The 27,819-nt window shown below is 39.5% G+C and overlaps 1 protein-coding gene across 3 annotated transcripts; it reads left to right on the forward strand.

Annotated features, from left to right (window-relative positions):
• LOC124858891 (protein NLRC3-like) lies at positions 1-25,219 on the forward strand. 3 transcript variants are annotated; one of them, XM_047351215.1, is made up of 11 exons: positions 1-107; positions 3,500-3,637; positions 4,056-4,169; positions 5,932-6,045; positions 14,614-14,692; positions 14,866-15,094; positions 15,238-17,032; positions 17,337-17,510; positions 20,643-20,816; positions 23,937-23,983; positions 24,132-25,219. In XM_047351215.1, exons 2-11 carry the CDS (start codon positions 3,549-3,551, stop codon positions 24,725-24,727), a joined length of 3,411 nt encoding a protein of 1,136 aa, XP_047207171.1. In that variant the 5' UTR covers positions 1-107; positions 3,500-3,548; the 3' UTR covers positions 24,728-25,219. The 3 variants fall into 3 exon arrangements, with proteins under 3 accessions (XP_047207171.1, XP_047207173.1, XP_047207172.1); XM_047351217.1 differs by lacking the exon at positions 24,132-25,219 and having other exon boundaries at positions 23,877-23,983; XM_047351216.1 differs by lacking the exons at positions 1-107; positions 3,500-3,637; positions 4,056-4,169; positions 5,932-6,045 and adding an exon at positions 12,441-13,085.
• Positions 25,220-27,819: the final 2,600 nt, after the last annotated feature.

Here is a 27,819-nt window from a genome sequence, read left to right on the forward strand (position 1 = left end):
TCCATCACAGGTGAAGCTCAGCCTCCCTTCAGGAAGGAGCTCATCTGTGTCTTAGTTTGTTGTGCTCAGATCTTCTTCTTCAACACATTGGACCGTTTGAACAAACTGTAAGTTTTCTTTGTTTCATACTAGAACTTTGTCTTGAGGAACCTTCCTGTTTGTTTCTGTTCTCTGAAGTTTGGAGAACATGTTCACTTCTTATTTCAGCACAAAGTTTCATCTCTCTGCTGTTTGAAGCCTAATCTACAGGATTATTAGATCATTGATGAACCTGGAAACAAACAACATGATGAACAGCTGATGTTTAGATAAGCAGAACTCTGTAGACCAGACCAGAGTTTCATGGCTTAGGATGATCCGTCTAAAATCAAAATGCCTGGGAGCTTAAAGATAAGAATGCCCTTCATTTTCAATTAAATTCAGATTTTAACCCCCAACCAAAAACTCTGGACTCTGAATAAAAATGTGTTCTAAAGATTATTTTGTGGTTCAGCTAAAGTTGCAAAGGTCCATTTTACCATTCCCAGTTGACAAATCAGTCACACAACATATTTTTCATTTTTCATTGAATCATACTTGAGCGCTGATTTCTTCCTGAAAGTGATCAGTCTGTAGCTCCAAGGTTCTGACCCTGCGTGGAAAATAATTTGGAAACTTGAAGGTGACAGTTTCTTCCCTGGAAAACCTGGAGGCTCCAACTGGTTTTGAACCAGCTAATATTAATGGTTCCAGTCCCAGTTTCAGAATCTAAGGCTTTGATGTCCACCTTATTAAACTCTGTCACCATCTGGGATCTTCTGATGAGTTTGATTTCTGCATAAAAACTGTAGAATAACTAAGTTTGCGTTTTAATGCTGTTAGTGACACAGGAAGGGAGAAATGGATCTGGAGAGACCTTCTGCTCCAGACTAAACTACCCAACTAAATGTAGTAAGATCGGTTCTGAAGCAGAGGCTCAGACATCGTCTCATATCTGTTCTACAGTTATACATGTTCTGGTTGTCCTTCTAACAGAACTCTGAGAAACTGATCATCCAAAGCATTTTACTTCATCTTTAGCTGCTGAAACAGAGGAGTCTGTGAATGTGTCAACAGGAAGTAGTTCCCTTTTATTGATTCTAAGAGATCTACTTGATGTTTTGGACTCCAACTATATCAGTCATGTGGACCATGGAGCTGCTATTTATTGATGCAGAACCATCATCTGCTTTGTGGCTGAGTTTAAATTCCCTGTTAGAAAAACTGTAATATTACTGAGCTCTGGGTGTCTTCGTTGAATGTTGCAGCTTATTTTAAACCCAGACGTCCTTCCAGGAGTCAGTGATGCTGCACTAGAAACATCTGGATCAAACATCCTGATTAAATGACAAAAGTTTGGACCCGAACCAAAGAAATGAAGCAGCTCATCTAAAACTGAATGTTGATTAGTGATGAATTGCTGAAGGTAAAATGAGTGTACAGCAGCAGACCATCAGAACCAGTTAGTTCACTCTAATGGATCATATCTTAAATAAGGCTGCTTCGGCTCTAGATGTTTGACTGAAGTTCTTCTACCATCTGTGGTCAACCCTTATTTAGTCTGGTTTCATCCACGTGTGCAGCTAGTTTCTAGTCTTGACATCAGAGAGTGATCCTTATCTTTGTTGGACTTTGGGATTAAAGGTTGCTGGGATTAAAGGTCACAGTCCAGTAAAATCCACCATTTACTGCTCTTCTTATCTGATCCACTCTGATTATTATGACCTTTGATCTTTTATGATCCTTCTGCAGTTGTTTCACTTTTTGCCTCCATTAAGTCAAACTCATGTTGTATTTCTGCTGCTCCACACAGGCTCAATTAGGGGTCAAGTTTAGTAAATATGAGCAATGTTCTTCAGTGCTACAAGCTGTTGTTTACAGTGTAAATGTATTGTATATGGGGGGTGTGCTGGGTCATAGGTTCTGGGTCCAACTATCAATCACTTTCTTGACAACTCGGCAGATTGCAGCTCCTCGGGCCAGTCAGGAGTTCCAAGTGTTAAACTTAAAATGTGTTTATATATAACAGTAAAAAATAATATGACCCTACAAAGCAGCACCCGGGAGTATGCCAGCACACACCCGGGCACCAAGCAGGGGTCCTCCAGGGGCCACCCCGAGACCCAGCGTGACAGAAGAACAGGCATACACAGTCACGATGTGTATACATACAAACACTCACACCCACACACCCAACATAAAGACACACAAGAATGTATGCCGTACATTAACTCGCACTCCCGATACACACTGTATACTCCCACGTCCAGATATTAATACCCCAGAGGAGCAACAGGGCACTGGCTGAACCCAAAGAATCCAGGCCCAGACCCCGGCCCCAGACGACCCCTGGCGGTCCACCCGGTCCAAACGAGCCCACCAACCAGAGCCATGCCAGGAGGAAGCAGTCCCAACCAACCAATGAGTTCCAGTCTCAACCCTATGAACACCCATCCCCTGTGAACCTCTTTAGGAATTTCATTACAGCATTACATATAAATTCATGATGTGCTGCAGCATATGACTATGAAATGAAACAATTACAAGTAATTTCAATTTTATCTATAAAAATAATGACTTCCATATTTTTTAAATGAGTTATTAATTTATTTGAAACCAGCATGTAATTTTTTTTTTCTTGTTGACTTGTCTAAATATTTATTTTGCAACTTTTTAATGACTTTTCTGACATGTGCTGAACCGTTCTTGTAACAATCTTTGAAGTCTAGTTTCTTGGCAGGTAGGCAAGCATTTATTTTATTGATTAAATCCCTCACCCTAGCCACCGGTGCACTGGGGAAAACAAGCCATGATGATGTTAGTCTAAAAATCACTGAATGGCTTAGCACCAAAATACATTACAGACTTGTTGTCAGTGGATCAACCACCCAGACCTCTCAGGTCTTCTGGCTCAAATCTACTCTGCAGAACCAGAATCAGAACTAAACATGGAGAAGCAGCTTTTAGCTCTAATGCTCCACTAATCTGGAATAGACACCCAGAAAACTGTAAAAGCGCCGAAACCCTAAGTTGCTTTAAATAAAGATGAAAAACTTATTTGTTTAGAGCAGCCTTTGACTGGGCCATCTAGGCATGATTAGTTGCGTTTTCAGTCCAATTTTCTTTTCATTTTCTTGTCCATCATTATATTCTCTTTATTTAATTTTTTTTTTTAAATTACCTCTGTTGTTTGATTTTATCATTTGATTTGTTTTTCTGTCTGTATCTGTGTTTATTTTCTTTGTAATTGTATGTACAGCGCTTTGAGTGTCTCGTTGCTGAAAAGCGCTTTATAAATAAACTGACCTTACTGAGTCTGCCCCCGTCAGCGGGCTTGATTCTGTGAGAGGTGATAATGATTATTTCAAGGTCTTCGACTGGAAAATGAGGATTCAGGAGCAGCTGATCTTTTTCCAGCACAGATGATGTAAAGGATGATCAGAGTTGATGTTCAGATGAATGATTTGTGTTTCCTCTGCAGGTGAAGTTAGAAAGTGTGTGTGAGCTGATGTGGATGTGAATTCAGCAGCATGGATCAGTGTGAGGACAGAGATGAGGGAGTCCCTCCCTCTAAAACCACTCTGTGTGGGAAACATGAGAGCCAGAGCAAAGGTCAGAGGTGAGATCACCATCTCTAACTGTCCATAGCCCTTTTCACACAGCGTTCACACTATAGACGGGGAGATCAGGAGATGATTTGTGCGAGAATGCCAATTTTTAAATATATACCTAATCAGACAGTAAGGACCATGATATGGTTGTAGTTACTAGAGCAGCCTTAAGTTTAATATAAGTTTTGTCATTAAATGAAACGGACAACACATCACAATATAATTTTGATAAGCCTTCCTGGTTAACATTTGAGAAAACTACAGATTCAGATTAGATTAGATCCAGCTGCTTCTTTTCCATTACTGATGAGCCGTCTATAACAACATCTTTCAACTTTTTTTTTTTTTTTTTTACAAGCACTTTTTGAACATCTAAAGGTTTAGAGCACTTAAATGAACAATGTAATTGAATGTTTTATTTGTCAGGAACCATCAGAGACTCAAACCTGAACTTGATCTCAGCTGTGTGTCCATTAAGAGTGACTTGTCCAAGGATCTTCCTCTTAAATTTAAACCAGCCCCTCCTTCAGTTACAGAGAGGTGATCTATATCTCATAAAACATGAAATATAGTTTTTGATATTTCTGTTATTATAATCTATCTTTATGTTTATCTATGTCCTTTCCATTTGACTGTCACTTTAATTCTGATCTCAAAAAAAGACAAAAATAAGGGTTATTCAATTCTATTCTATTCTATGCTATTCTATTCTATTCTATTGTTACACATCCGCTCATTTATTACTGCTGCCAGACGCTTTGACACAGAAATTAATTTTCTGATCTTCTCAACACCTGGTGGTTTTGTTAGTATCTGCTGTTGACTTACAGAAGTTATTCCCAACTGGTCTAATTCAGACCTGTTTTTACGGGAAGATCTTAACTTATGGAAGCAAATCGTTACCATATTTCAAATGAAAAAGCATTTTCAGAAATGCTTTTTCATTTTAAGAATGTGGATGCATTGTTTGACTCATAAATTAAATTAGTTATCAATATTCCTATTTGCATTTTAATTTTCTTCTTCAAGACTGCTCATTCTTTCACTTAATTAAAATGAAAAAGAAAAAGACATTTGAGATTTATTTTTCAAAATGTACCCCAGCAAATAGATACCAAAATTCTATTTGAAATGTAAAATTTGAAAATGAAAAAGCATTTCCAGAAATGCTTTTTCATTTTAAGAATGCGGCTGCGTTATTTGACCCATAAATAAAATTAGTAATCAATCATCCTATTTGCATTTGCATTTTCTTCTTCACGACTGCACATTTTATGCCATAATCAAAAAGAAAACAAAGCAGACACATTCTTTTTCATTTGAAATATGGTAACGATTTGCTTCCATATTAACTGGGACTGGTTATCTTTATCAGCAGACACATTCAAGGAAATCTTTGACCTTCTCCTTTTGGTGGAGCTAAGAGCCCACTGCTTGATGTGACCTGCTGGTAGACTGTTCTGTAATGTCAGTGAGCATTGTCATGTGGTTTGTTCCTACAAGATCCTGAAATGTAAATCTAGTTTTACTCATAAGAGACGTTTTAAACACCTTAATAAACAAGCCTTTTAACACTATGTTTATAACAGTATTATGAATACTATCTCTGTGATAGCCAATGTTAATATGGCCAGGGAATAATTTAAATACACATATTTGGTTAGTTGTGATAAACATGCTCTATTTAGAAGATTAGAGATAAGTATCAAGAAACATATTTCCTGGAGTTATGAGGAAATCTATGGCCACTATTGATCAGGTGTTTATACTAAAACCTCTATGATGGATAGTGGTAAATCAGTTTTGATTCTGTTCATTTATTCATCTTCTATACTGCTTATTCCAAAGTGGGTCACAGGGGAGCAGATGCCTATCTCCAGCAGTCTATGGGTGACCTGTCCAGTACACCCTGGACAGGTCACCAATCCATCTGAGGGCAACACAGAGACATACAGTGGCAATTTAGAGAGACCAATTTACAGTCATGTTTTTGGACTGTGGGAGGAAGCCAGAGTACCCGGTGAGAACCCACGCATGCACGGGGAGAACATGCAAACTCCATGCAGAAAGAACCCCAGCTGGGAGTTGAACCCAGGACCTTCTTGCTGCAAGGCAATAGTGCTTCCAACTGCGCCACCGTGCAGCCCCGTGCAGTTTTGATTCGTTTTTTTTTTTTTTTCAAATGCAAACAATCACTAAGCTTTTATCTGACGTCTTGTTGTTAATTTAGATTGTTGTTTTATAAGCATTGTTTGGAAAAGGTTTAGAGGATTCAAGTCAAATTTCAGAGTTTTTCTTTCAGGATCCATCAGAGACTCAAACCTGAACCTGAACCAAGCTCTTTGTCCTTTAAGAGTGACTTGTCCAAAGATCTTCCTCTTAAATTTAAATTGACTGGATCTCCATCCTCAGAGAGGTGAGCTGTATCTAACTGCTGTAACTCTGTAAACCGAGTCAGTCTGAAATGTTTTTATTCCATCATGTGTTCAACGTGAGCTCAGTTCTTTTTCCACATTTCTATGTTCATATGTGAAACGATGTGTGTTGGATGTTCTCCAGAACCATAGCAGTAAAGTGGGAAGAATGGATGTTGTTGGAGGCGTCCTGGAGGCTGCTACATTATGTTGAACAGCTCTGATCTGGTTGCTTTTGGGCCCGGTTGATTAGTCACCATCATTAAACCCTAATGGAGCCCACAAATTAATAATTAGCAGTAAAAAATATATAGGGGAGAAAACTAATTTAATACAACAGAAAGCAATAAAATGTAACTACAAAAACGGTAAAACGTATTAAGCCTTAATTTAACCAGATAAGTCATTTCTTCTTCCAGGAAGTCCTCATTAAGATGGTGGCATGATTGTAAGCTAAAACACTTTGAAGTAAAAAGATAATAAAAAATGAAAATACAAAAAAGAGCAATTTGAAAAGTTATTGCAAAATGAAAGAGGCAGATGTTAACTATTTAAAACTACACTAAAAAATGCATTTCATTACCAGTAAAAGGCTAATTAAAACACTTTGTCCGGTATGTCTCAAGACTTGTGTGATTTTGGATCTGATTTCAATTATGTGATGCAAAAAAGGAAAAAACTAATTTACCAAATTCTGTCACTCAGGGAGCATTTAACCATTTATTTGAATTGGACCTGCTTTCATAAATACTAGTATATGACTAAATGTTAACAAGTTGATACACAATGTAAATAACGGCATGATATGCTAGTCTAGTCTTTTCAATAGAGAGGTAGAGCCATGCATATAAATAATATCACCATGGGCCAACACCAAGAAAAATTATATTTACACGTTTTTGTCAGAATCCAAAAAGAAGAAATTTTGAAAAACCGAGTTAAGATGTGAGTTTTCTTTTTTTAAACCAGATTATCCCTAATGATTTATATGAAGTGAAAACTTCTATACCTTTTCCATCTAGAGTTACAACAGAAGAATAACTTGTCTTAAGAGAGCTTGTAAAAGTCATAAATTCAGACTTCTTTTAGATAAGAACCAGATTTAGTTCATGCAGCGACTGCTGCTAAGACTGAAATCTTTCTCTAAAGCTCCACTGCTTGAATAAAAGAAGTTGCTACTATATAAACATCTTTCATCAGCATGTACTGCACCTTGCAAAAGTATTTACCTCCTCGGCATTTTTCATGCTTTGTTGCCTCACAACCTGGAATTAAATGGATTGTTTGAGAGTTTGCACCACTTCATTTACAGAACATGCCTACAACTTTGAAGATGTATTATTTTTTGTGTAAAGCAAAAACAAACAGGGCAAAAAAACATTAAGGAGGAAAACCTTCAGCTGGTTACCTCATGAATGTCAATGGGCTTAAAATTTCTCAGGACTAATTATGGGTTTCATTTCTGGCCGAAATCTCTGGTGTTTCTCTGTATTATCTGTTTACCACAGGTCAGAGAATGTCCATACTATGAGGGGTCATGGGAACAAAAATTAACTTGAAAGGAATTGAAGGTGTGTGTTAAGGTTTGTGAGATATAGGACCCCAGAATGTAGACGAGGGGGCAGCATGATGGTAAGTGAAAAAAAAGGTTTAATAACAAAAACTCACACTCAGCAGGAACAAAACAAACAGACAGGCAAGACAGGCATTGCATGATCAAAAAAACAAGACTTGGTTTGAGAATGTTTCCGTGACGACTAACTTAACAGGTGTGTATATATGGAGTGAAAACCAGGTGGAGCAAGGAGACAGATTTTACTTTGAGCAGGTGAACCTAATAAACATAATTGACCAACAGAACAAAACGTGGCTGCGGCAAAAACAGAGACTCTAATATACAAACAAAACCAGACTTGACAAAACATGAAAAAGACTAAAACATGACCAGAAAAATAACAGAAGCATGATTCAAAATCTAAGAAGAAGAATAGTAATAAACAAAAGAACGAGTCAAAACCTTAACTGTAAAAAACATAAGAAAAAACCAGAAACCAAAAACCAAACAATCCCAAATCATAACAGTGTGAAATACTGAACAAGGTAAAATTGGGTGCCATAAAAACCAACATGTAATTAACATTGCCTCTTTGAAAATTAGAATCTGTGGTCATTAAAATGATAACATGGTAAATATTAATGTTCTAAATATTAAGGTTTGCAAATTTAACTGCCTGTTTTAATTTACTGCCTTGATTTTAGTGCCTCAACTTTTAAAACTTTAGTTTTATTATTCATTGCGTTCACAATGAATAATACGGAATATGGCAGCAGCCCCAGCGCCACAGCAAGTACTTGTAGTCCATAGCCATTTCCAAGCATATTCAATAGTAGGCAGTGATATTGCTCGCTCTTGTATAGGAATGGGACAATAAATGATTTGCTGGAATCATTGAGAGCATACAGCGCTCTCAAAAATTGCCAATATGAGTGGGAAGCTGTAGAATTATTTTCAGGCTATATATGGTGAATATTTGTCAAAGGAAACCAATCAACTAAACTAAGGACTTAACTCAAATAATCACTGATGCACACCATGGGTTTGTGGTTTAGTATGGGAAGAAACTTGTGCCATCAGAAACTGAATTTGAATTGCTCTGACTGAAATTGTATTTGTGTAATTTGAAATTAAATGCATTGGTTTGAAAATGAATTTCACTAAACTGAAACTGAATATAATGGTTTGAAACTAAATTCATTTGCTTTTAAAATGTATTTCGTTGTATTAAAAATTCAGTTTGACTACTTTCACTTTCAGGTTTGAAATTCAATTTCGGTTCCAAAATTCAGTTTTTTGTGTCGAACATCCGGGTCCTTGAGGATAGCCACAGATTAATCAAACACAGATTCATCGATTTACGTTTCAGGTTAAACGTCCTTTACGGCATGTTGAGCTGCAGCAGTGCAGCTACATGAGCTTAGCGGATGTCCATCACCAAGTCAAATGAGCGTCTATAAGAAACATGTCATGTAAACAAATTATGGTCAAACAGCAACACTTATGCTACCTGTAGCTATTAGCTGAACATGCCAGATTAGCATAGTGTGCCACCGGTGTTACATTGGTCTGCGTTTCTCTTGCCCTTACCTCAGCGTAACTTCTGTTGCCTAGTAACCGTGTTAGCGTGAAGCCAGAGCTGTGAAGCCGAACAAATGGAGCCTGAAGGTTAAAGGTTAAATAACTACATGGTTCTTATTTACCCTTTTGCATATTGCTGATGGCTTATAATGCTGTTTTGTTTTAAAATCTTATTGTTTTATGACCTTGTTAAATATTCAGGCCTTTAAAATGTTGAAAATATTTTTTGTGTTCGTGGATATAAAAATCTAACACTAGATAAAATACATTGATGACAAATACCATTTGTTTTATTTGTAAAGCTTTCAACAACCTAAACACTAACATATTAACTGTAGGAACAAAGTTTAAATCAGTTTATTTGCAGAGCATTATAATAATTATTATTATAATAAATAAATCAAACATTAATATTAGATTTCATCTGACTGAATTATATCTGTTTAACTTCCACCCATTGGGGAAACCCAGCGGGCGTTTGAAAACAATGTGCCGGGAGTCAGCTGTTCTCTCGGGGTTTAGCGCACCTCAACCACCCGGTCAGCTGACAGCTGGCGAGGCGAGCGGCTGCTGGGGCAGCGGACGAACGCATCGACACATTTGTGTAATTAAGCGATATTTTGATAAACTGATTAGATATTTTAGATTTACACAACTACATTCTGGTCTAAAAACATCGTAAAAGTTCAGTTGTTTCACAGAATGCGCAATATAATTTTATTCACAACTTTTCCTCTCTCCTCCGGCCTTTGCTACTTCCATTTGAACAATCTACTTCGGCCTGCAATGAATCATGGGATAGGGTGGGCGACGGAGGACACAACGGACCCATCCTTCAAATCTGGGGATAAAAAGGACGTATTTGTTGGTACCTTGGGGATTGGACAGCATTCGTCACCTCTTCCAGGACGATATCGGCCTACAAATGCGTCCTTCAAAGGATGCAGTCCTAAATTTGGACACAGCAATAGTGAATGACATACGTGAATCACTAAATCTGTGTTTTATTAATCTGTGGCTTCAAGGACCCGGATGTGTGACACAAAAACCTGAATTTTGGAACTGAAATTGAATTTCAGACCTGAAAGTGAAAATAATCAAACTGAATTTTCAATACAAGGCAAAGCAATTTTCAAAGCAAACAAATTCAGTTTTAAACCATTATGTTCAGTTTTAGTTCAGTGAAATTCATCTTCAAACCAATGCATTTAATTTCAAATTACACAAATACAGATTCAGTCTCAGAAATTCAAATTCAGTTTCTGATGGCACAAGTTTCTTCCCATAGTTTAGGCAGTAGCCTGTTATTAAAAAGTGTCCAATATACAAAGAGTATATCTTTTCAAAGGTTTATTTCCATGGAAACAAGGAAAAAGACAAATTTGGGTTCCACCCTTCCGTCCAGTAGTTACACCCAGTGGAAGGTTCAATACGATGAGTCGGGAATCACACGCCTTCTCCGGAAGAGGGTGGGAAAAGTGCTTGGTCGGCTGACGGCTGCCGAAGCGAGCTGGCACTGAGAAACGGCGAACCATTTTGTTTTTTTATTTAGAGAATCTTAATAAACCCAGTAGATATTTGAATTCCACAAACCTACATTCTCGCCTAAAAACATCTTAGAAGTTTATTTGGAGTCACAGAAAGCGTATTATTTACATTTTTGATTCACAACTTTTGCCACTGTCATCCACCATTGTTGCCTGAGCTCGACCAATCCGCTTCGACCTGCAATGCATGATGGGAAATTGGGGGTCACGGACTACAAAAACGCGCCGGGGCTGCTGCTGTATTCCGATCTACTGGAAGATTACATTGTTAACGCGGTAAATGATAAAACTGAAGTGGTAAAAGTAGAGCCGCTAAAATCAAGGCAGTGAATGAAAACAGGTAAGTAGTGATGTCAAAATGAGGCTTTTTGAAGCATAGAGTCATTTTGAACCATTGTGTCATAAAGTGGTTCACTACCTGAAGCTTCATTGAATTCTTTTGGGTGACATCTACTTGCAGTAGCAATTGTTGTACCAAATGAAGCCCAGCAAATGTGATGCACCTCTTGTGTAAATAATACCACTTATATATGTGTGTTGTACATATGTGTTTTTAGTAACCCATTAAAGATTCTGAGTAATTAACTCATAAAAAAATAATAATTTAAAAACAATGTGAACTGTAGGGGATTACAGATGACAAATAGCCATTAGGCTAATTCTGGCTTCTTTAACTTGAATTGTCATATGTTTTATGAAATTCCACTGTCCCATTCTAAATAAATAACTAAACACATACATAAAGAAAATAATAAAGAAAAGTAACTTCAATTTAACTTACAAACATTTAACTGTCATTCTTTCTAATTCTCCATGTAGATCTACAGGGGTTGGACAATGAAACTGAAACACCTGTCATTTTAGTGTGGGAGGTTTCATGGCTAAATTGGACCAGCCTGGTAGCCAGTCTTCATCATTGATTGCACCAGTAAGAGCACAGTGTGAAGGTTCAATTAGCAGGGTAAGAGCACAGTTTTGCTCAAAATATTGAAATGCACACAACATTATGGGTGACCTTCCAGAGTTCAAAAGAGGACAAATTGTTGGTGCACGTCTTGCTGGCGCATCTGTGACCAAGACAGCAAGTCTTTGTGATGTATCAAGAGCCACGGTATCTAGGGTAATGTCAGCATACCACCAAGAAGGACGAACCACATCCAACAGGATTAACTGTGGACGCAAGAGGAAGCTGTCTGAAAGGGATGTTCGGGTGCTAACCCGGATTGTATCCAAAAAACATAAAACCACGGCTGCCCAAATCATGGCAGAATTAAATGTGCCCCTCAACTCTCCTGTTTCCACCAGAACTGTCCGTCGGGAGCTCCACAGGGTCAATATACACGGCCGGGCTGCTATAGCCAAACCTTTGGTCACTCATGCCAATGCCAAACGTCGGTTTCAATGGTGCAAGGAGTGCAAATCTTGGGCTGTGGACAATGTGAAACATGTATTGTTCTCTGATGAGTCCACCTTTACTGTTTTCCCCACATCCGGGAGAGTTACGGTGTGGAGAAGCCCCAAAGAAGCGTACCACCCAGACTGTTGCATGCCCAGAGTGAAGCATGGGGGTGGATCAGTGATGGTTTGGGCTACCATATCATAGCATTCCCTTGGCCCAATACTTGTGCTAGATGGGCGCATCACTGCCAAGGACTACCGAACCATTCTTGAGGACCGTGTGCATCCAGTGGTTCAAACATCTACACCATACTAATAAATGATTGTGGTCTAAAGCCAGGTGTTTCAGTTTCATTGTCCAACCCCTGTATGTTATACTGACCTTGATTGGTGGCACGAGGCTGAGTGTTCTCGTGTTTGGCTCTATAATGCCTCAGCATTGATGATGTATTATTATTATACGTCAGCAGCTGCGGCAAAGCAAACCCGTTACCGCACCTCTTGCATAACATGATCCCATGACTGTAACACTACTGCATAGTATAGGCTATAGGCTTTCTAATAAACAGTTTGAATGTACATTACCTTATTAGGTGGCACCAAATCGAAATATTCCCACTCTTGGGAACGCTTCCTAGATGGTTGCTCCATTACAGAATAATCCACCAAAACTCCAAATATACAAAAATAAGAGCTGTTCGTAACGTATAATACATGTAGAATGGGGATGTGAACCGGGGCTTGAGCCATCTTAAATACACTGAATCGCGCCAAATGTTTGAAACTCCGCCAGTCAACTCGAAGCAGTCAGCTGACTCGGTCTGAATGAAGCAGTGAAGTGGTTCACACGTCATCGGTGACATCACATGAAGCAAGCTCCGGCCCACTGCTTCACCATAACTACCCTGTCGAGTTTGAAGCATGCTTTGAAGCCTCGGTGTTAGGAGTAACATCACTACAGGTAAGTGTGTTAATCAAGTTAATGTTTGTTATTTTGACCCCTCATACCATACTGCCTTCTACTAATACATATAAAAGGTAAAACTGAATAACTTGTGTCTCACCATAAAACAGTGAACATATGTAAATTTTCTTTTTTTTTCTTTTTTTAACCATGTCCTGTCCGGCAGAGTAGTGCTCAAAATAGTCTGAGTGCCAAGAAAAAGCCCAACAGATTTACTTTCACAAATGGAGCATTACACCTAATGCTTTAATGGTCTGCGTGAGATTTATAAAAAAAAACTTTATTAGAAACTGCTTTGCGATTATTTCAATTGTTATGGAGACAGAAACGAAAAAGAAAAAATAAGAAGCACAAAAGAGAGAGCGGTGGGGCAAAAAAGGAAAAAGGGATATAAGCAGAAAAGAATGGAGGAGAGAATAAAGAATGAAGAGATAATAAGATAACACCCTGCCTGCTTCTACACCTGCAGAAACATACATAATAAGAGATTTTTTACGGAAAGTGCACGGTACTTATAAATGCAAGATTAATTAGTAATTGGTGGTAAATGTGGCTCAATATAGAAATTTGTGTATCTGTTAACACCTGAATCTAAACACCTGTGGGTCTGAGTGTGAGCATGCTTGTGTATACAAAGTTTCTCCATAAGAATATGCAATAGCGAGTGTGAGGAGCCACAGACCTGCCCCCCTGAACCTGGGACAGATATGGAGGAGATCTGAGCCAATGACATAAAGGCCCCCAGAGCACAGGAACCCCAGGAGAACCATCTCCAGGGCTACCGCAAACCCCCCAGAGAAGAGCAGGGGAGAGTCCCAGGGAAACCACCCAGCAGCCACAGTGCAGAAGTCCCAGGGAGCTGCAGCGACGAGCCCACAGGCCCTGCTGACAGCCATCTATGCCAGAGCAAATCCAGCCATGGACCTACCCAAGAACCTGGGACATATCACTCCCCAAGCAGAGGCCCGACAGAGCCCAGGGGTCCAGGCCCCAGCAAGTACCCACCAGGAGTGAGCCGGCACACACCAAAGCACCCACCCCCGGACACCAAGAACAACAAGTACACCAGTAGGCAGAGACACCCACCACCGGCAGGTAGTGTGGTGGGGAGGAAATAGACTGATCCAAGAAAGGGGAAAGTCCAAGACCTAATCTGACACAAAAAACAGGCACACACAGTCACAATCACACATTCCCACCCTCATGCGTACACATAAAAATATTCACACCCATGCACCCAACATAAAGATAAACAACAGTGGACATCGTACACTCATTCAAACTCCCCATACATACTCTATACTCCCAGGCCCAGGTGCCCCGAGGGGGCAACCGAACCCAGGAGGTGGTCCCCTTCCCTCCGGGGTTGGAGACAGGCAGACTGTTTCTTGTAGTGCGTCACAGAAAGTAGGTTTTCTGTAGAACCATAGGACAGCCGGACAAGATGTTAAATCTGAAAGCTGACAAACATTGAAGAGATATTTCTGGGAGACAAAGACTGTGTTTGTCTCTGAATCCTCCACAGAGTTGACAAGCAGAGCTCAGAGGTTCCCAGTGGTCCATCTGCCCAGCAGCATCAACCACAGCTGGACTCCATATTTATGGTCTGTATATATACAACAACTACTTTTTCATCTGTAATGTATACAGTCATTTAAAAAAATTATGACAATGTATATATACTATTGGAATTTAACTCCATCCAACATGGTTCCGGTGTTTGGCTACAGTTTTGGCTCTCAGTCTGATGTGTCCTTCATGTATTATTCTGCTCCAGCTGCTGGAGGACAACATTGTTACTTTTGTGAAGAAGGAGCTGAAAAAGATCCAAAAGGTTCTAAGTCCAGATGACCCAGAATGCTCAGAGAGTCAAAGAGATGATGAGGAGGTATTGGAAGGTGAAGATGATGAGCAGAGGAGGGGCAGCAGAGAGTTATTGTTGAAGATCACATTGAACTTCCTGAGGAGGATGAAGCAGGAGGAGCTGGCTGACCGTCTGCAGAGCAGTAAGAGGATTTCTACAAATATTAAACCTGATGGATAAATCACACATTTATCTTTCATGAAGAGATTGAATCATATTTATTTAGATAATCTTCAAAAGATCATTTTGTTTCCTTCTTGATTTTAATTTTTTGTGTTAATTTAGAACATCTTGCTGCAATTTGTCAACATGAACTTAAATCTGGTCTGAAGAAGAGGTTCCAGTGTGTGTTTGAGGGGATTGCTAAAGCAGGAAGTCCAACCCTTCTGAACCAGATCTACACAGAGCTCTACATCACAGAGGGAGGGACTGGAGAGGTCAATGATGAACATGAGGTCAGACAGATTGAAACAGCATCCAGGAAACCACACAGACCAGAAACAACCATCAGACAAGAAGACATCTTTAAAGTCCCACCTGGAAGAGATCAACCAATCAGAACAGTGATGACAAAGGGAGTGGCTGGCATTGGGAAAACAGTCTTAACCCAGAAGTTCACTCTGGACTGGTCTGAAGGCGAAGCCCACCAGAACATCCAGTTCATATTTCCATTCACCTTCAGAGAGCTGAATGTGCTGAAAGATAAAAAGTTCAGCTTGGTGGACCTTGTTCATCACTTCTTTACTGAAACTAAAGAAATCTGCAGTTTTGAACACTTCCAGGTTCTGTTCATCTTTGATGGTCTGGATGAGAGTCGACTTCCTCTGGACTTCCACAACAAGGAGATCCTGACTATTACAGAGTCCACCTCAGTGGATGTTCTGCTGACCAACCTCATCAGGGGGAAACTGCTTCCCTCTGCTCTCCTCTGGATAACCACACGACCTGCAGCAGCCAATCAGATTCCTCCTGAGTGTGTTGGCATGGTGACAGAGGTCAGAGGGTTCACTGACCCACAGAAGAAGGAGTACTTCAGGAAAAGATTCAGCGATAAGAAGAAGGCCAGCAGGATCATCTCCCACATGAAGACATCACGAAGCCTCCACATCATGTGCCACATCCCAGTCTTCTGCTGGATCACTGCAACGGTTCTGGAGGATGTGTTGAAGACCAGAGAGGCAGGAAAGCTGCCCAAGACCCTGACTGAGATGTACATCCACTTCCTGGTGGTTCAGACCAAAATGAAGAAGGTCAAGTATGATGGAGGAGCTGAAACAGATCCACTCTGGAGTCCAGATAGCAGGAAGATTATTGAGTCTCTGGGAAAACTGGCTTTTGATCAGCTTCAGAAAGGAAACCTGATCTTCTATGAATCAGACCTGATAGAGTGTGGCATCGATATCAGAGCAGCCTCAGTTTACTCAGGAGTGTTCACACAGATCTTTAGAGAGGAGAGAGGGCTGTACCAGGACAAGGTGTTCTGCTTTGTCCATCTCAGTGTTCAGGAGTTTCTGGCTGCTCTTCATGTTTATCTGGCCTTCATCAACTCTGGTGTGAATCTGATTGGTGAAAAACAGAAAACTTTCAAGATATCTTCATTTGTTCAAAAGAAATCTAAAAAGAAAAATCTTCATCAGAGAGCTGTTAACAAGGCCTTACAGAGTCCAAATGGACACCTGGATTTGTTCCTCCGCTTCCTCCTGGGACTTTCATTGCAGACCAATCAGATACTCCTAAAAGGTCTGCTGAAACAGACAAGAAGTAGCTCCCAGACTGATCAAAAAACAGTTCAGTACATCAAGGAGAAGATCAGTGAGAATGTGTCTGCAGAGAAAAACATAAATCTGTTCCACTGTCTGAATGAACTGAAGGATTGTTCTCTAGTGGAGGAGATCCAAAAGTCTCTGAGTTCAGGAAGTCTCTCCACAGATAAACTGTCTCCTGCTCAGTGGTCAGCTCTGATCTTCATCTTACTCTCATCAGGAGAAGATCTGGATGTGTTTGACCTGAAGAAATACTCTGCTTCAGAGGAGGTTCTTCTGAGGCTGCTACCAGTGGTTAAAGCCTCCGACAAAGCTCTGTAAGGGGACAGAGAGTTAAAAAAATATTTTAAATGCATTTGAAGATTATTGGAAAGGAGCCTGCTTATTTTGTTTAACTTTACAGTAATGCTGTTAAAGTTTGTGTAGTGGAGACCAGTACACTACAAACAGCAACAAATGCACAACTGCATAAGAAAGAAAGAAAGAAAGAAAGAAAGAAAGAAAGAAAAAATTTGCCGTACCAGTATCATTTATGTGAATATATGATAATATGCATTAGAAGTTAACTAATCTTCTTTATTTATTTGTTGTCGTTTTGTTATTATTTCATTCACCCTCCAGACTTAGTGGCTGTAACCTTTCAGAGAGAAGCTGTGGAGTTATGTCCTCAGTTCTCAGCTCCCAGTCCTCCAGTCTCAGAGAACTGGACATGAGTAACAACAACCTGCAGGATTCAGGAGTGAAGCTTCTATCTACTGGACTGGAGAGTCCAAACTGCAAACTAGAAACTCTCAGGTAAATCCCAGATGTGAATGCATAGTTTTCTATTATCTATTAACTATCCAATTAGACATGACCCCATTGAATGATCCCATTTATTTTTTTATTGATTTATCTTTATTTAATTGATCTTTCTCCTAAAAATTATTAATTTGCACACCTATTTACTTGCAATTATTGTATAACAATTATATCATAACAACTTTCTAACTATATCATTTTGGAAAATCTCAAGGACCGTCTGTGTAAATAAAATATGATTTAGTTAATTCTAATGTAACATGAAGGTATTTTTAGGAGTCTGGGTCCGAATAGTGAAGTGTTTACATCTGTACATGAAGGATTTTCAGGGTCAGTTTCTGTGCATTTCTTAACACTACTGTGGAGTCTAATACATGACATTGTCTCCAGATGACACATTTTTTTTATCATATTTTAGATATTAAGACATGAATGTCAAAAAAATTTCCAGGACAAAATAAATGTTTAAGTTGTTGGCACAGACATTCAGAGAGAGAGACTTCAAACACTGCCAACACTTCAGCTCAGGTCAAAATCCTCTTGTATACCTATAGATTATTGTAATGCTCTGCTTTCCAGTCTTCCTTGTAGAACTAAAGATCCATCACAGATACTTCAAATTCCAGCCGCAAGACTGCTGAACAGGACCAGAAAGCAATCACAGTTTCAAAGTCTCCACATTGGTTACTTGTCCATTCTACAATATACTTGAAGGTGCTTTTACTCTCAATGGTCTTAGCCAACTGTTTATATCAGATTTGCTTTTGTCTACATGACCCTCAGTTTGTCTTAGCAGATCTTCTGTTAATACTGAAACTAGGAACCAAAACACATGGTGAGGCATCTTTTGCTTACCAAGGGCCTCAGCTGAGGATCTGTCTGTCTGTCTGTCTGTCTGTCCTGTCCCATCCTTTCCTATTTTGTTGTTTTTACGTTTATTTTTTTCTTATTTAGCTTTTGATATTAGAAGTACAAAACAAACACAAACATGTCTTAAAGTTAACAGCATTCTTGCCAGCATAACTCCAACATTCTCATCTGCATCAATTTGTTTCTACCCATCCTGTTTTCTCTTGAACTCAACATGTACAAGTGTAGGACTGAATATAATCAGTCACTCAGGACACTGACTTATTTCAAGGACTTCCCTAATTGATAGAGAATTAAGAGGTTGTTCTGGTTGCTTTTTCCTCCAGTGCTCCATACATGAACCAGGAGCAGGTCCAGCCCAAAAATAAAATGTTAAATATTTAAAATACATCACAATCAACCTTAAACTATTTAAAATTGAACTAAATGTGACAATACTTTATACATAAACCTTGTTGGGGAAGTAAAACTTTAGAATATCATATAAAGTGGGACCTTGTTGGGGTTATGAACCATATTCATTTGTTTCCATTTTCTGTAAAATGTGTCCATTTTGAGTCCACATAAGATAGGTTAACTTTTCCATTTAAAACATTTACATAATACCTTGCTAGCAGTCTTCAGTTGTTGGTGGTGTTGTTTTGAACTATTTTAAACTCCTTTTAAAATATCACATGATCTTCTTTCTGCAGTGTTACCTCTTGTCAAAAGAACAGGTTTAGGTGTCTAAAAACATATTGATTTTCTCCATTTCTCTCCCAGAAATTCAAATTCTGGCCTCTTTTCCCACTTTTCCTTGATGTTTACTGTGTTTTTATGTTTAATACAGTGTGAAAGGATTAGACAGTTTGGTGAAGGCTTTTTTAAATTATAATTTAATCTATGATTAATACATTTTTGTACCTGTAGGAGTGAAGAAATTTATTTCTTCAGCTTATTTTTAATCTCAAAACCTGGAAGCTAAGAAAATATATTATTGAAAATTTAAATATTGGAAACTCATGGTGGTTACACTCTAAACAAATTAAACTCATCTTCATCTTTAGATTTAATTTAAACACTGGGTTTTGACTAGTGTGTAGAACTTTTATCCACCATGTTTCATTGTGAGTAAAGGTTTATTTTAGTGAAGCCCAGTTATGGTTTTGTACCAAGCATACCTTTAAGAATTGTTGTCCAAACCTTTGCTGTAAGCCTTTAAGCCCTTAGTGAACTATGTCATCAACCTTCAATCAATCAATCAAACAAACAAACTGTCAGTCAGAACAATCAAACACTATTTATAGCACTTTTCATTTAGTCAAGTGTAAAATAATGGACAGACAGGCATTGAACTGCTAGAGAAACACAATAAAAAGATCAATTTAACTTATAAAATCACTTTATTATACTGACTATAAAACAATGCAGGATTACAAGTGAGAGAAACTCAATCACTTATAGAGGATAAGCAACTATGGGCTGTAGTTAGCACAAGACTCCTCACCATATGTTTTAGATCTCACTCTAGGAACCAACAGCAGATGCTTTCAAGAGGACTAGAAGGGCCTGGAGTGGCTGAACAAAACAGGCAAAGCTGATCAATTTAGTGGGTTAAGACTATAAAGTGTTTTGAATACTGCAATCATTTTTTAAATGGACAGTTCATCAATGCAGAGATTTTAATAGTGATGAACTCACTGTTCCTTGTCAGCATTCTTGCAACTGAGTTGGTAGTAGCCGGGTGGAGCAAGAGTTCTTTTAGGAAGGCCTGCAACCTTTGGATCTGCTCTTCTCTCTGTCTGAGGTTCGTTTCTTTTAGAAAAGCAATGCACTGACTGTTCACTAGTGTAAGAATCACAATCTTGTGGCAAAATACACAATATGGTTAAGTGCTGCATATGTTGCAATCAGGACTTTATACTTGGTCTACAAGGCTTCAGTTAAGTGATGTCGGGACTTGGAAAACTATATTTTATTATTAGAAATCAGTGCAGAAGTGTTGTATAGTTATTTCTGTCCAGTTACAGTATATTGCCATTTCCAGTTAGTGTATATCATAATACCCACAATAATAAACATTCACGCCCATGCTGATTGTCTACAAAAACATGTTTAATTTATGTATTGATTTTAACCCTTTATTTTTTTAAATCCCAGGTCTTTCAGTGTTTTCTATCACTGACTGCCGCATTAACTGGTGTTTCCTTCACTACAAGAAATGAAGAAATCCATAATGTTCTCCTGAGTATATCATTTGTGTTCACTTATCTGCAGCTTGTCTGGCTGTCTGATCTCAGAGGAAGGCTGTGCTTCTCTGGCCTCAGCTCTGAGCTCTAACCCATCCCATCTGAAAGAGTTGGACCTGAGCTACAATCATCCAGGAGACTCAGGAGTGAAGCTGCTGTCGGCTGGACTGAAGGATCCACAATGGAGACTGGAAGCTCTCAGGTATGGAGGAACCTGAGGAAGAGTGAGAAATTATTTTATATGTTCTTTACTCAGCTCAGATTGTTTTTTTCTTCATGCTGGATGCAACTGTTATGTGAACAATCACACATTCATATCATCTTTCTTCACAACAAAAACTCTTGATACACAGCAACATTATAACGGAGAATTCCATTGAAAACACTTCCAGGAACATTAACAGCGCATTAAAAAAATCTGTTTAGATAGATCTCTTCCTCTTAAAATATATATTTTATATATGTAGAAGCTTTTTATGTCTGGCAAAAACATTTACTATTTCAGTGTATAGTAATATTAAAATGAAACATTCATAGAGCTCAAATGTGTGAAGGATATCCCTGCTTGATTAGCGATTTATGAACATCTCGAGGAAGCTCAGAGGGAGTTTCCAGGTTTATGAGGTGATTGGTTTGGGAAAGAGACAATAGAAATATACACCAAATAAACACTCTTTAGTAAACACCCTGACTAAACCAGAAATCTGGTATGATCATGGCATCTATGTTTTATATGAGATAACAAAAAACTTGTAGAACAATTCTTGAATATAGCCAAATCCCGTGTCCCTTGAAAGAAGCATGTCGTGACAATGAGTGGGACATTTCTATGAGTTCTATTGATGTTATAGAAAAGTAAAGTTGTAATAGTAGAAGTGGCTTTATAGAGGGGGAGAATAATCAAAGCTAAACAGAAAAGCTCTAAGCTAGTAATAAAATGCATACACATAGGGTGAGATGGAGGGAAGAAGCTTTATCCTGTTACTGGGCTGTTTGGATGGGAAGAGAAACAATCCTTATCCATCTAAATTATTGTTATTTTTTAAAATCATGTAAGAAACAAACCGTGAGCTCAGTTTGTTACTGCAGATAAAGAGCAAATGAAAAAGCCATGATGACACAAAATAATAAAATTACAAAAAAGCAAAATAAAACTAGAGTTTGGAAAAACAATGAAACCACTCATAATGTCCATCCATGGTGTATACCTGCTTACTCTGTTGACTGTCTCCAGTGGTCACTGAGCTAAAGGCCAGGTACATCCTAGATGGACTCCCAGTCTATCACTCCTGATATGTTATTTGTTTTATCTTGTTTAAAGCAATTGTGCATTTGTGCATAAAGATCCTCTTTGAAGGGGTTAATAAGGGTTAACTTACAGTGTCCCCCACCCACTTTGCTTTACCACCTCATCTGGCTCCTCTCAACGTGGAGAAGCAGCGGCTCTACTCTGAGTCCCTCCCGGATGACCGAGCTTCTCACCCTATCTCTAAGGAAGAGCTCAGACACCCTGCGGAGGAAACTCATTTCGGCCGCTTGTATTTGTGATCTCGTTCTTTCGGTCATGACTCAAAGCTCATGACCATAGATGAGGGTAGGAACGTAGATCGAAATTTTTTTAAGAGACCTTTTAGTATATTAGAAACCAATTTTGCTTTAGGCTTGGGTGGGGAGTATTCTGGTGTTAGAAAGCTATGGGGTCTCCAACAATCCTTTTGCAACTCTACCTGCAGTCATGGCAAAATTTAACAAAAACAGACAGATATGCATAACACAGGAACAAAGAAGAGGTTTCTGGAGTGGAGAGGTCAAGGCGCGGTCCTCTTTTATTCCTGCCTCTGCACTCGCGCTGGTTCAGCAGTGACTAGTGGTGTGAGGAAGCCCACAGTGCTGCAGCAGAGGGCTTTGCAGAGCTGAATGAACCAACACTTACATAAATAACTAAAGGGAAATATTTACTGATGAGGAAGTATCAGCAGATCTAGAGACAGGTGGAGAATAACTAAACAGGGTTGAAACAGCTGAGTGGGAAGACAAGAGAGCAGATGGAATCAAATGGGATGAATGTCAGAACAGAAACCAAAGCTAGACAACAGTATACCAGCCGAACATAAATCAACAAGAGTAAGACTCAAAGCACAGAACCAACAGGAGATAAAGAAGCTGAGCAGAAAAACAGGAAGTAAGGAAAGCACAGAACAGGAAGGATCAAACTGAATAAAACAGGAAACTACAAACAAAAAACTCAAATCACAGGACAGCTCTTAATGCAAGAAACCGAACTACACAACAGTATAAAGACAAAGTGACTACTTATGTATTCATATGTTAAAAATTGTATCAGTCTCATTCATCAGTCTCTAATCTAATGAAAACGTACATCTTTGAAGGATACATTTTCTTTGTTGGGTACACAAAACTCCACACTTCATGTATTGATCCTTTGCTTATCCTGGTGAAAAATGTCTCATTGAGATTGAAATCTCTTTTTCAAGAGACCTGTACACAAAGACATACAAAACACACATTCATATACATACAAATATGGGGATTATCCTACAAAAGCAAGTTAATAGTTAAGAAACAACAGAGTAGCAGAACAGCATCAAAAACAACCACACTGTCCCTGCTGTCTTGCTCCAATAAATTTGACGGCAGCTACCCTTGATTAGCCAGTTTTGACCTACCTAGTTCAGCTCTGACTCTGCCTTGATTATGCAGGCCTTCACATATAATCACTCTGGTAAGGATGGTAGAGATTTATGTGTAAAAATTATCAATGAGAAAATCTACCGACATAAAAATGTGTAATTTCTGTGGCTCTTCATTTTACAGGTCTGTCCAAATTCTAATTCACCTGTGGTCATGAGAAATTGATCTTTAATAAAAGAAAGATCCCAGATTTTGCCACTGCTCGTCTGCACTGAAAGGAGTCAGTGGAATTGGTTTGGGCATCTAATCAGGATGTGAATCTGATTGGTGAAAAATAAAATTACATGGTTAGGAATTGCTTAGAATCTGTCAACAGTGACGTCATCTTTTTTGTCTGCATTTTGGACAGGGTAATCAAAATATAGTTAGTGTCCTGATGTGCTTTTAATCTTCACTATATTTCTTCTTTAGTTTGTTACTGAGGGATTCCTTTCTCCTCTCTGGAGAAATGAGTTGTGCTACAGCAGCACCAACTGTCCTTACTACATTCACTGCAGTTGGCATGTTTTCATCAGCACTCATTACAGCCCATGTGTCTATCTGCTTCAAGTGTAATGTCCATGTTTGCTGCTGGAAGAGACTGATGGTCTGACCCTCCTCCTCCTTTCAGGGTGGAGCCTGCTGGAGTCCGATGGTTGACACCAGGTCTGAGGAAGTGTAAGTGTGTTTTTCATTTGATTCATGACAACAAAGCAGCTCACATTCAACCATCTTCAAACTGTCCATCACTCATTCAGGAGTCATCATCAAAGTGTCAATAAATGATCAATAACTGCAGCTGGATTGTGTTTGTTCTCTCCATCAGATTCCTGTCAGCTCACAATCGACACAAACACAGTGAACAGAAACCTCCAACTGTCTGAAGACAACAGGAAGGTGACACATGTGGAGGAACTTCAGTCATATCCTGATCATCCAGACAGATTTGATTACAGGCATCCTCAGCTTCTATGTAGAACTGGTCTGACTGGTCGCTGTTACTGGGAGGTCGAGTGGAGAGGAGTTGTTTATCTATCAGTGAGTTACAGAAGAATCAGGAGAAGAGGAGGAAGTGAAGACTGTATGTTTGGAGGAAATAATCAGTCCTGGAGTCTGAGATGCTCTGACTGTCATGGATACTCAGTCTGGCACAATAACATAAAAGAACCCATATCTTCCTCCTCCTCCTCCTCCATCTCCAACAGAGTAGCAGTGTATGTGGACTGTCCTGCTGGCATTCTGTCCTTCTACAGAGTCTCCTCTGACTCACTGATCCACCTCCACACCTTCAACACCACATTCACTGAACCTCTGTATCCTGGGTTTAGATTGTGGTTCTCTGGTTCCTCAGTGTTTTTGAGCTCAGTTGAATCTAAAGAGTCTCCTCCTGTCAGAGAAACACTCTCACTGTTAAACAGATAGTTATTTCTGTACATGTGCCCACAATGATAATAAAACTGCTCAGGTGCTTTAAAACAGACTCTTAAAAACCTACCCATCCTTTGTTCACAACCAGCAGAACCATTTTTATTTCCTTCTCCTCTGGAACAGTTTGATCAGTTTAAATAACGCAGCAATGGAGAGGATGTAGCCTACACTATGAAACCAGCTGGTTTCAATAATTAAAATATAAAAAGGTTGATTTGACTTAGAAAGATTAAAAGTATGTTTCTGGTCCAATGGGCTGGTTTGTTTGCTCTGACAAACTGGTTTAGTGTACTTGGACTGTCAACACAAATTTAAACAAAACAGGTTTTATTCTCTGATTGTAATTCATCTGTTTAATTTAAAGTAATATTTGTTTATCTCTATACATTAAGGCTTTCCCATGTTTTTATCTGAATTAAATGCTCTTGATTTGTTTTTTTAATTATGTGTATTCTTGCAATAAACTTAAAGTTGATTTTTCTATAATTATTTCAAATGGTCAAGTTTATTACAAAGGTTTCATTAAGAAACATGTTAAAAAAAACAGCAATTTAGACATTTCTATTTTATTATTGAATCTTAGAATACACCAATGTTTTCGAATACAAATAATTTTGAATTAAAAATGTCAGAAGGTCTGAAATAATCTTTAATTAGTTTTTGTCTGACACGATTATTGTTCACATATGTATTATTCCTTTTCATTTTTCATCAGAATCAGAATCAGAAAAGCTTTATTGCCAAGTACGTTTTTGGACATACAAGGAATTATTTTTGGCGTAGTCGGTGCAATACAATACAAATTAAACAGTATAAACATATCTACAATATAATATAAATATATGTGCACAGTTTTAAGTGAGTGAGAGTAAATATAGAGCAGTATAAGATGCAAGAGCAATACAACAGTGCAGGTGATCATTGTGCAAGTAAAGCAGTGCAAGTAAAGCAGGAGTCCAAGCTGAGCGTTAATGTAACACATAGAGTTACAGGTTACAGGTGTCCTGTCAGCAAAAAAAAGGGGGGTGTGGGGGAAAGGGACAGTGTCAGGGTGGTTCCCGGGCTTTGTTAACCAGGCTGGTGGCAGATGGGAAAAAACTGTTCTTGTGGCGTGAGGTTTTGGTCCGGATGGACCGCAGCCTCCTGCCAGAGGGGAGAGTCTCAAAGAGTCTGTGACCGGGGTGGGAGGGATCAGCCAGAATCTTCCCTGCCCGCTTCAGGGTCCTGGAGGTGTACAGTTCCTGGAGCGACAGTAGACTGCAGCCAATCACCTTCTCAGCAGACCGAATGACACGCTGCAGCCTGCCCTTATCCTTGGCTGTAGCAGCGGCGTACCAGATGGTGATGGAGGAGGTGAGGATGGACTCAATGATGGCTGTGTAGAAGTGCACCATCATAGTCTTTGGCAGGTTGAATTTCTTCAGCTGCCGCAGGAAGAACATCCTCTGCTGGGCTTTCTTGATGAGGGAGCTGATGTTTGGCTCCCACTTGAGATCCTGGGAGATGATGGTTCCCAGGAAGCGGAAAGATTCCACAGTGTCAATTGTGGAGTCACAGAGGGTGATGGGGGCAGGTGGGGCTGGGTTCTGCCTGAAGTCCACAACCATCTCTACTGTCTTTAGAGCGTTGAGCTCAAGGTTGTTCTGGCTGCACCAGTCCAACAGATGGTCCACCTCCCATCTGTACGCAGACTCAGGGTGGTGTCGTCCGCAAACTTCAGAAGCTTGACAGACTGGTGACTGGAGGTGCAGCTGTTGGTGTACAGGGAGAAGAGCAGAGGAGAGAGAACACAGCCTTGGGGGGAACCGGTGCTGATGGTCAGGGAGTCAGAGACGTGCTTCCCCAGCCTCACGCGCTGCTTCCTGTCAGACAGGAAGTCAGTGATCCACCTACAGGTGGAGTCGGGCACACTCAGCTGGGAGAGTTTCTCCTGTAGCAGAACTGGGACGATAGTGTTGAAGGCAGAGCTGAAATCCACAAACAGGATCCTGGCATAGGTTCCTGTGGAGTCCAGGTGCCGGAGGATGAAGTGAAGGGCTAGGTTGACTGCATCATCTACAGACCTGTTGGCTCTGTAGGCAAACTGCAGGGGGTCCAGGAGGGGGTCGGTGATGTCTTTTAGGTGTGAGAGCACAAGGCGCTCAAAGGACTTCATCACCACAGACGTCAGGGCGACGGGTCTGAAGTCATTAAGCCCTGTGGTCCTTGGCTTCTTGGGAACAGGGACGATGTCTTAAATCCTTAAGCATTTTGTCTCTTTGTTACATGTTGTTCTGATAGTTGATTTTCTTTTTCATTCATTAATTTGCTCATAAATGTTTTATTTTATTTATTTTGTATGAAAATATTAGATCAGTATTTTACAAGCCTCAATGTGGATTTAGTACAACATTGCCACCTAGTGGCAGAACTGGAGCATCACAACATCAACCAAAAGTGGCCAAAAATTTACACAGATTATTTTTGTGGAAACTCAGTAGTCCTCTTCATGATCAGCATCCTCCAGCATCGTCCATATTATCCTTGCCATTGTCCTCCACAGCAGAAAGTCATCATGTTGATGGAGGTTAAAAAGCAGGCATGTACACACGGGGGGTTGGAGGGGGCTGGAGCACCCTTCCCTTTAGTGGTTGCTGCACAGCCCTGTTAAAAAGTGTCTGTGAGCTGAGAGTGATTAAGTGCTATACAACGATCTGTTTCATCTGTATCATTTAAGAACTTTAAAACACATCTTTTCGAAACAAACCTTTAGATGAGATGTTTTCCACACATTTAGCCGTCACACTGAGAGCTCACAGCAACAGGTGAGGGAGGGGGACTGTGAAATGAGAGATCTTTATGTCCTTTTTTCTTGTGAGTAAAGTGAGTAAAGCCTGATTCCTCATTTTACATTGAAAGCAAGCTAGACTCTGACTCTGATCAACATTCTGGCAGCTTTTTAATCTGTTCAGTAATTTCATGTAATGAGAGCAAGCATTGCAGGAGGTCTCATGAGACTCTGTGTTAAACAGAACCAGACGGATGACTAAAAGCTCTGAAATAAACAACCTGTCAGAAAGAGTAAAGTCTGTTCAAGGCTACCATGA

Source organism: Girardinichthys multiradiatus, chromosome 22, assembly GCF_021462225.1.
Source record: "Girardinichthys multiradiatus isolate DD_20200921_A chromosome 22, DD_fGirMul_XY1, whole genome shotgun sequence".
Classification (NCBI taxonomy): Eukaryota; Metazoa; Chordata; class Actinopteri; order Cyprinodontiformes; family Goodeidae; genus Girardinichthys; species Girardinichthys multiradiatus.

Bases quoted from the DNA above. Each gene is read 5' to 3' on its own strand.
- LOC124858891 (XM_047351215.1), top strand. From the start codon at position 3,549: ATGGATCAGTGTGAGGACAGAGATGAGGGAGTCCCTCCCTCTAAAACC. The intron at 14,693-14,865 runs GTCTGTATATAT...ATTCTGCTCCAG, and splicing joins AGCTGGACTCCATATTTATG to CTGCTGGAGGACAACATTGT. The intron at 15,095-15,237 runs GTAAGAGGATTT...GTGTTAATTTAG, and splicing joins GGCTGACCGTCTGCAGAGCA to AACATCTTGCTGCAATTTGT.